We start from the raw sequence: 10,379 nt of genomic DNA, 5'->3' as shown, positions 1-10,379 counted from the left end.
TTAGAGTTGGGAAGCTTTCATATATTGATGATGACCCAAGATAGAAGTGTACCAAGTGATACAATTGGGTGCCTCCTGGGTGCCCTTTCTGCACAGGTAGTTATCTCGTGGTTCCCTCTACATGGCTGTCATGAATTTGCCACACAGAGAAAATGAAAACTCTACTGGATGGCCCTTACCTAGCAGTTAAGTGTCTAAAACAATCTGCATAATCTTTCTATGACCCACACTTAACACTCAGCATATTTCCTCTCATGGGATTGACTGAGTTGGGCTAAGAAGATAAACTTGGCGTTCAGTCAGCCCACCTAAACTTTAGTACTGGTCTTTTACAGTTTTACTACTCAGTTCTACTCACTACTCATGTTCTAACAACAAATGAAATACTGTAAGAAGAAACAGAATGGTCATGCCAGAGAGAGGCAGAGGTTTCTGGCTACTAGTACTACTAGTACTGGATTCAGAATTCCATGTATTTCCTTCATTTGCAGCTGACTAACTACAGAACCCATGCTGGAATCCAGTCTCCAGAGTTCAAATTCCCTCTCTGCTTCTAGCCAGCTGAATGACCTTAGGTCGGTGACATATACTACTCTCGAAGCGTCACTGTCCTCATCTGTAAAACAGGGCTGATGGAGTAGCTGCGCACACAGAGCTGCTGTGAGGACTAGTGAGACAACTCAAAAGCTTGCACAACACGGTGCCGTTACTGAGACCTCAGGAACTGAGGGCCAGTGCTATCAGGCCACACTGCCTCACTGGTTAGTGAAAAAAGGAAGTATCATTCACTGGTATAAGAAAAAAAGCAAGTTCATCAGATATTTGGGGGGAAAATGCATAAGTCTCATTTTTTCAACTAGAATCACCTTTGAAATTTCAATTACTGGCTATCTCCCCTATGTACTTCCTCAATATCTCTCTTATCAAATGCACAAACCCAAAGTGGCAAAATATGCCCACTGATTAAAAAAAACAAACAAACAAACACCAAAAACCATAAGCGACATTTAGAACAAAGAAGGAAAGGAAAGAGAAAAAAAATAACACAGTTTAAGTAAAAGAAAGAAAAAGACATCATAGTGCTATTCAGAAAGGACAAGCACAGGTGCTTACGATCTCAAGAAGTGTTATCCTTCAGAGACAGAAACAGACAAGCAAAGAAGTGTTTTAGTTTTGTCTTTTTTTTTTTTTAAGACCAGGCTTTTGGGTCTCCTAATTTGAAAAATCACTAATTATGTGGTAAAAGTAAACCCAATACCACTATCAAAGTAATCAGGCCACTACTGGCTTCAAAACATTGTATTATGTACAACTTTAATAAATGCATATTTGAGCAGCTTTATGAAAAAAAACTCTTTAAAAAAACTAAGAGAGTAAAGTTAATGCATATTAACTTTACAATTAAAAGTTACAATATTAATTTCACGAAGGAAAATACTAAACTACTATAAAATAATGATTGAAATAAACTTGACCTTTTCAATCAAGTTGGATTCCTTATTTACAAGTTGTGTGAGTTTCTGCAGATTTGCATCTACCGTTTCTTGTCCAGCAGGAGAGATGCCTAAGAAGCCAGGACAGAAATCAGAAAGACAGAAAATTTTGAAAGTCTTTAAAGCTGTTTAGACTGAAAGAATTTTGAGTCTATCCACCCTCCCAAGTACGCCACCCTCCAAAAATAAATAAATAAAACCAGGCGAAATGAAAAACCATTATGGGTTTAAAGGCAAAGTTAAAAGAGATAGTAATGCTCCCAAAATCAAACCCTAAACAAAAATACTAAATTAGTCTATTAAGTAGACAGCCAAGTGTTATGCAGTTAGCAAGTGTAGTTAGTAAAAGAGCACAGCAGTCCTCACATCCTTCTCCAATTTGAGTTGTACATTTCCCCACTCATACCAAATAGGCCTTTAGTCACAATGACTGGGACAGCATTCTGAGGCAGCGACTCCAAAATGGCTCCCAACCAGGCATTCACAGTATTTGGAGGGACTTAAAAAAATACAGATTCCTGGGCTCCATGCCTGTGAGATGCTAATTCAGTAAATCTGACAAAGAAGCCAAAATTTTGTATTTGTCCTCTAGCCAGGTTTGCTAATCACTGTTCCAGAGTAACAAGGTTGAAAGGTACTTAGTTTCATGACTCTCAAACTGCTAACCCCTCGCTCTCTACCAAACACACAACCCACCCTGAAAAACAAATTGTCCCTAAGCCAGTTACCCTTGTAACTTCTGTTTCTTAAAAGGACAGTCTCTGCCAACTCTCCCAATACAAATTTCGTATCCCGATCACCTAAACACAAGGTCCCACACTCCCAAGGAACCATATCCTAAGTGACGGGTACCCACTATTTACAATACCTCCAGTCTGATGCAATCAGTTTTCAAGTAGTGGAATCATGGGAGTGTACCTCACCCAAATCAATCTGCTGCTGATTTCTGTTCACGCAGGAAAATGCTAGAAGCAACATTTAAAATAATTGCCCATTTGCGTTAGGATAAATGCTATCTTTCAGCAAGGACTCAATAAATACCTGTGGTTAACTTTTAGAAGAAAATGATCCACTTCAAAGGGGCAATTTTTAAAGAAGAACAAGAGTCAAGAAATGTATAAAATCTAGAAGAACAGACAAAAGGCAAACGTCTATTTCTCTATTTAAAGTAGAACTAACACATGGGAATAAATTCAGAAAAATGCAACTGTTTTAAGTGCTATAATACAACATTTAAAGACAATACACAAATTTCTTCAATAAGTCATGAATTTTGCTTATACATCCATTGGAAAATATGCAGATATTCTACGCAAACACAGATTAGCTGAAGAGGGGCCAGCTTACCTCCAAGACTAAGCCTAAAATAACTGTTTAGGATGTCATCACAGAAGCGGCACAGGTTGGAGAGCTGTTTCAGATGTTCTTGTAACTGAACTTTAGGAAAGCGTACTTTATAAAGTGGCGCGAGGAAACCAAACACATATGCATCCAAGGTAGATGGCCTAAAAATAAATTAAGATTTTTTAAAAAACATACAGGAAAATACTAACTTGGGATTATGTTAAAAATATTTTTTCTCAAATCCATTTGCCAATTCTGGAGTATATAATATAGCCTTTTAAAAGGTTTACTACATATTTTGGCTTATAAAAATGATGCAATGAATGAGGGTTATATTCAGTAGTTTTTTTAAATACTGTAACCATTTATTTTATTTAGAAGAAAAGTTATAAATTAAAGATGCATGTTTACTCACAAGTGTTACGTACAGATAGGAGACAGGGTGGGAATAGCCTTAGGTATTTTAAATTCACACAGATGCATATGGAGTCAATGTTTGATTACCACGGACAGAAAAAGTTCACTAGAGTAATCCACTAAATCTTTTTCTTAAAGTAAAAAACTCATAAAGGGGAGCAAGAGGACTTGCTTTAGGTAACTGTTGATTGACTACATGCATACAAAACATCAGAATAATTTTGAAGGGAATGCACTCACGTATCTCCAAAGAAAAACTGAGATGTTCCCAATCTGTTTGACAGAAGATTTAGGCACTCCTTGGCATCTCTGTATATCTAATAAGGATAAAATAACAACTCAAAAGTAGGAAGGATGCTCTAGAACTCCTCTTCGGCAGGCATTTAGGTACATTCATCTCTGCTGCCTCTTGTGTTCCTCCTCTGGAGGCCCCTTGCTTTGAAAGTAATCCCAACCATACCTGAGCTTCCACTTCTCGGAGGTGGTAGAGAGGAGGCTCTCCTCTGGTCAGAAGAATTCTATTTAGTGCTCCCTTAGACATCCTTCCAGGCAGAATCAAACTCAAGGGAAAAGGAATTCGTGAAGCAAACCATGGCTTTGTCACAGTAAAGTAATTGTCACTCTCAACCCAGAATGTGTGAAGCTGCAAAACAAACAAAAACAACTAAAAACCAAAACTAAACAAAACAAAAACAAGAAACAAACAACCCCCTCCAATCAAAAAACCAAAACAAAACCAAAAACAAACCCACTACAAGCATGTTCTTTTGTTAAGACAAAGGTCATCCGATCAAGTGAAAGTTTTTGATAAACATCTTTGTCTAAAGTAGCTTCATCCAACTTTCCCAATTCGAATGACTCAAGTATAAAACAAGATTTTAAATACATGCATCTGTTGCTTGCTGTATCCCACGCACCCAGAACAAGGCCTGGCATATATCCGCTCAATAAATACTTGTTGAATGAATGAATTATACTTAGTAGAATTCTATACATGGGAGCAACAAACTCCATCTTCCATAAATAAATTTATTTCCAAAATGACATTATCTTTCACTTCATTGTTTCATGTCCTAGTTGAATGTCTAACAATCCAGTTGCACAGCAACACAGAATCAAGATTAATACATAAATGAAACTTCCTCTCTTAAGCCTTTTTCACTATGCTCCTTCTAAATAGACTGAAGTATATTTTTAGTAGGTCACTACAATACCAATGCTCACCACTGCAGGAAGAAGCTTCTCTTCGATGAGAGCAATGTAAGCCAGGGTATCTGCCCCCTGTTTTGCTGAGAGTTCATAATCAGCATTATATTTCTATTAGAAAACATAAAACCAAAAAACTTGAGAAGTCAAGGGCATCCCAAAACAGGGAAGCTAAATAATAGTCTTCCTCAAAAATGGCAAATATGATATTAAAAGGCAGAATGATAAATACAAAATCAGTGACAAATGCAGCTTAATGCAAATAAAGTTCTTAGCACAACATCACACACACGGTAAGGTCAATAAATATTGTGCTTTTTTTTTTGTTAACTGCTATTATTTAATGATTGTTTATGACCTAGTTTTGTTAGTGCTTGCCATATAATGCAAACTTAATAAATAGAAGTTATTATTTTTAACAATAAGGAAGAAGTTCTAATTGGTTGCATTTTTCCCCATGAGAAAAGAAAGAAACCCCCCCAATTTAAAACAGTTCTAAATTTTGTTGACATAGGACTGACTTTTTTTAAGAAAAGTATTGTCAAAACCAATTATAACTTTGGTATTTATAGAAGTCTTTACATGTTTAAAAATTCTGGATACATTATACAAATCTTTACATACTTGCCCATTTTAGATACATTACTTCATGAAACATTTAATTGCAACTCTCCAGTTAAGTGTTCTTTAAAAATAAAATAGTTGCTAGCTGGTGGGTACTCAGATGTCATATGCAGCAGAAAGTGTAGCAGCTTTGTGACTAAATTGACAATCATATCAGTAAGTGTAATCATGAAGATGGCTTCATTGAATCTGCTTATGTCTAAACTTAAATCCAGAACAGTATATGAAAATATAAACTGAGTGTACTTCACTATATGACTTTCAAATCACAATACAACTCATGATTCAGAGCAGTAATTCTCAAGTTCAATTTTATATCAAACCTGAGGTATCTCCAATTATCTACTGATTTAGTTAAAAAAATTTTTTTAAAAGCTTTACAATATTTTAATTTTTGTTGTTTTTAAGTAACATGCAGGGAACATGTTAAAAATGAACCACCCACCTGTTTTCTTAAAAAGTTTAGTATTTTTGCAGGCTGAGAAACAATGTTGTCTTCAGTTGTCAAAATTGGTACATCTCCTATAACCAAAAACAGTTCACATACAAGGAAATGTTTCTACTTTCTCTGAAGGGATTCTGATCCCCTAAAAACTACACCAACTGCCATTTGGAGGGGGGAAATGAGTAAGATCATCTTAGTTTTTTGCAATTTCACAATGCAGTTCTGGAGAACACTGTCATTTCTCGTAATTTCCATTGATCTGGCTTATATTTTAAAGTATTACTCAGAATGATCAAACCATAAGCAACATACAGCCAAGGTCATGGTAAGAAGAAACTAAAACCCCAAGGTATTCATTCCATGGCTATATGCCTCACAGGTTTAAATTCGGCGAGGAAGGGGGAGTAACTTCAAAAAGAGCAGAAAAGTGTATTAAAATGTTTACACTGTACCTCTTGAACCTCTCCAGGTGTTATCTATGACATTGACTTTCAAGGGTGCACCAGAAAATTTGGCGTAAGCCTGAAACAAAGTTTGCAATAAAACATTAGGCTTGAGTATGTAGCGCAAATCTACAGAGCAACTTCACAGCGTGGTCCCCCTAAGGCAGAAACGCCTGACACGCGGGCTGTGTCCCTCTCCGGCTGTCTAGCAGAGGACCCGCGCGTCAGCTGCCCATCTTTCGGGGACTCTATTCCCCCAAAGGTCTGGGGGATGCAGAGCGGGGCGCGCGTGCACCCAGCTTTGGCTTTTCATTCCACCGCCCAGAAAGCTCTGCAAGGCTGAAAAGACTCGGAGCCAAGCGGGAAGCCATGACTCTTCCGCCAAGCCTTGGCGGGGTCACAGGCCAGGCTGTGACTCCAGGGTAAGGAACCCAGTGCAGTGCAGCGAGAAGCTCCCCGGCCACTCTCGGCCCTGCAGCTCCGCAGGGAACCGCGGCGAGCGGCGGAGACGAGACCCAGCCAGCCTCGCGCCTCTGGCCCCGCCCATCTTTCCTGCGCCCTGGCCCGCGAGGCGGCCTCACCATCACCACCAGAGACTCGCTGTGCACCGATGGGAGCCCCCAGCCACCTCCCCAGCAACTGAGCTCCAAGGGGGCCGCCATCTTGCCGGGGCCGACCTTTGCTACACCGGAAGTACTTAGCGGCCCAATTTCCGGCACGTTGAAACACGGGGCGGGGCGGAGGGAGGGAAAAGTACCTTTGGACTGTGAAGAGGTGTGGCAAGGAGAGGTGGAGGGGTTAAAAGTCCACTCACCTTGGCTAATTGAATTTAAATTTTTAAAAAAATAATAAACTAAAATAAATAAAAAATAAAAGCCCACTTAGAATCAGCCTGGCCTAATGGTTAAGAATCCTGGCCCTTAAGATACATCTGCCAGACAGTCCTCAAATATTTACTGGAAGCCTAGTCTGCTCCAGATCGTTTGAACATTACTACCTTGGGCCTAAACTAGCCCATTTGTAAAATAGGCAGGATTGTTGTGTTTTTAAAATTATGACGCAGGGAGAATAAGTTGACATACAATAGGCACTCAATAATTGTTCAACCCCTTAGCCATACACTTGGCTTTTGTCTCATTCCACTCTCAGTCTTAATTTTGTCACCCTCATGTTCACTTGCTCCACTCTCCTTAGAGGTAACCCTATTACTGAAACTTGTTAAGTGAATTCTGCCTTTTTCAGACAGGAATATCTCCTTTCTCTGCCACTGCTCCCTCAAAACAGAGCTTAACTGTCACCTTCTCTGGGATGATTTTACAAAGTTAGGAACTTTGGCATTCCTGCAGACCCTTGTACACACTTAAATTGTGGCTTCTATTCCATACAGATTTTTTGCTTTTCACTGTGCTGAAAATTCTCTGAAGACAGAACAGGGCTGGCTTCATAGATGTGAGACCTGTGTAGTCACACAGTGCATAGAAGAGCCCAGAACTGCCTTAATGTTCTGCTGCCATTGTCTTGAAATTCTTAACTTTTTAACAAGGGGCTTCCATTTTTATTTTCTCCTGGGCCCTACATATCATATAGCCACCCAACCCGTGGGCATGAACCAAATGTTTTTTGAAAATCACACTGACAGTTTCTCAGAGAAACTGTCAAGGAGGAATAATAGGCCTTCAGAATGTCATGATCCTATCAGACTTACAGGGTCCTGGCGTTGGGACTTGGGTCCTGGGTCCTTCTAGAAGGTGCAACAGTCTTTCTGGGATACCCTCCCAGTCATTTCTCCAAGTTCTTTCCTTAACTCTGCCACATTGAGGTAGTTGGGTCCCCTTAAACAACTGTAAGCTCAAAAGAAACCTCTGCAAATTTTCATAAAATTACAATTCAACAAAGAATTGATAGGTATTCCCTAGGGTTAAATGGTTTATTTAGCCATCTAAATTATAGCATCGATCTGCTAAAGTTTTTTTTTTTTCATGTTTCAAAAGCAAAAGTTCTGAGAAATGGGAAGGATATTGATAAAAGGAATCCATTGATAATACTTTATAAATGAGAAATGCTTAATAAATGTTCATTGAAGCCAAATATCAAAACATTTATTGAGCAGCTGCTATATCCAAGACACTGTAAGGCTCTGGGAGAAACAGAAATAAATAAGACTTGAATTCTATCCTCATGAGTCTATAGTCCACAAAGGAAACATACAACTAAGTGTAAGAAGTCAGATTATCATGAGTAACATTAGAGACATAACTAAAATACTATGGAAGCACAAACCAGGAATGATGCATCCTCTCTGGGATCAGCAGAGGCTGTCTGTTCAGTCTTAAGTGTAAAGAAAGTAATTCAACTTTCAGATTCAAGAAATAGGACTTTCCTGTCTTGAGGGTTAAAATCCTAAGTCATAAAACTCAGAGTCTATATACTGCAATCAGGCATTTAAAGTAATCATACGCAGCTTGGGGCACCTGGGTGGCTCAGTCATTTGAGCATCTGACTCTTAATTTTGGCTCAGGTCATGATCTCAGAGCCATGAGATTGATCCCACATCTAGCCCCACATGGGGCTCTGCATTCAGCACAGTCTGCTTGTTCTCCCTCTGCTTCTCCCCTGGCTCACTCACTCACTCTCTCTTGCTCTCAAATAAATAAAGTTTTTAAAATAATCATGCACAGAGAATGTGGATTACCTAAGTCTTGTTTGCATGGTGGAGTGGGGTGGGTAATGGATGCACATTTTTGTGGACACCTAATATAATTAGTCAGTTCAGCCGTCTCCCTTATTGCTGCTGTTACAAATGACAATTTCATTTGTGTTAAGGAGAAATTAAATCTCTCCTGTTAGCATCGAATTGAGACAGAAAATAGCAGGCTATTGCATCTGATGAGAGAATCCTTACACACAGGTTTATTTGTGTCTATTTAATAGCAATCTTTTATTGTCGCAATTCCTCCTGAGAGTCTCCATTTGCTAGATTGAATTTTAAAACCTTAGCACAGCTGATTGCACAACCAGGCTGAATGTTGTTCCAGAGAAGCACATAGAAAGTTGAAACCTTCAGAAATTATGCCCAGTATGGATAGTTGGCCCCTGTGCCTTTTTCTGGCTGCTAAAGTGTGTTGTTCAGAGTTCATCAAAATCATAATTTCAGATTCCTACCAGGAAACATATTATCTGCAAAACATTCACATATGTGTGGGATGACTTGAATCGCAGCTTTATAATGACTATTCCAGACAATGTTTTCTCTTAAAAAGAAATAATATTATTTTTTCAAAAGGTGGATATTAAAAATGGCTTCATCTAGTGATAGTCATGTGAACTCAGGGGACCTGACCTTGGCATCTATTTCTATCCCTCCTGTGTTTTCTAACTTGAAAGCCATGGTGCAAGTTCTTTTAGGATCTTTTTGTCTGAGTAATTAAGAATCTGTGAAATGGTACTGTCACCAAAGATGAAAGGTTTGTGACAAGTGATCATGCAGTATGGTCATTCATGAGAAAGTTGAAGTAAAGATGCTTGAATGTCCCTTTCAACTCTAAACTTCTATAATTTAGTTCTGTGTTCATGTATAAATTCCTTAGGGAGGAGAAGCAAACACTGGGTAGAAGTTAGAAGAGTTGGTTTCTGACTTTGCTTCTAATTAACCATAAGACCATGAGCCAATCATTTCACCTTTATTCCTCAACTCATTCACTTATGAAGTGAAGGTTCTTTTAGCTATGGGGACACACACTATCATGCTATGTGTAATAAGCATTTAGTAATAGTTTACATTAGTGAACAATTTCTACATGCCAGAAACTGTCTTATGTATCTGACATAACTTATTTGATCTTCCTTAGGTAGGTACTGTTACATTCCCATGTTTTCAGGGAGGGAAGTTAAGGCACAGAGATGTTCATTAACCTTCCCAAGCTCATCTAGCCAATAGATGATAGAAGCAGAATTTGAACCCAGGCCATCTGGGCTTGTACTCTTAATCATTATGTCATACTGCTGGTATCCTTCTAAGTAGTCCATTAAAAAATCCTAGTTTCACTCAAAGTGAACTTATTAATGCCATGATAGTACTATCATGACCTGTTTCAATAACATTTATTTAGTATTAAGGGATTAAATAAGTTCCTTAAGCCACTTCTGTATGCACAGCATACACTGCTGGGCTAATAGGGAATTAAAACTTATGTTCATTGTTCATGATTTCAGAGGGATCATTGACAAGACCTACATAATTGAGGTAACTAGAGTTAATTAGGAGGACCATTTTGTCAAGTAGATCCCAAGTCTAATGTTTTAGACAAAGGACTTCAACATATTGCTTTGCTTGGCAAAGGCCTAATGAAGAGGTAGGACTTCAGCTGACCTTGCAGGAAGGCTGGGTACATTGGATTTAGATTGGCA

General features: G+C 38.7%; 1 protein-coding gene across 1 annotated transcript; it reads right to left on the bottom strand.

Moving 5' to 3' along the window:
* Positions 1–589: 589 nt before the first annotated feature.
* MTX3 (metaxin 3) lies at positions 590–6,664 on the bottom strand (the record flags this gene model as incomplete). The annotated part of the gene is made up of 9 exons (XM_080804330.1): positions 6,554–6,664; positions 5,982–6,051; positions 5,530–5,606; positions 4,479–4,571; positions 3,715–3,897; positions 3,495–3,571; positions 2,841–2,998; positions 1,476–1,564; positions 590–667 (listed from the first exon to the last, which is right to left on the bottom strand). Exons 1-9 carry the CDS (start codon positions 6,632–6,634, stop codon positions 590–592), a joined length of 906 nt encoding a protein of 301 aa, XP_080660456.1. The 5' UTR covers positions 6,635–6,664.
* Positions 6,665–10,379: the final 3,715 nt, after the last annotated feature.

This window comes from Martes martes (assembly GCF_963455335.1).
Source record: "Martes martes genome assembly, chromosome: 5".
NCBI lineage: Eukaryota > Metazoa > Chordata > Mammalia > Carnivora > Mustelidae > Martes > Martes martes.
The sequence above is the reverse complement of the archived record's forward strand: the minus strand, read 5'-3'. Positions and strand labels throughout refer to the sequence as shown.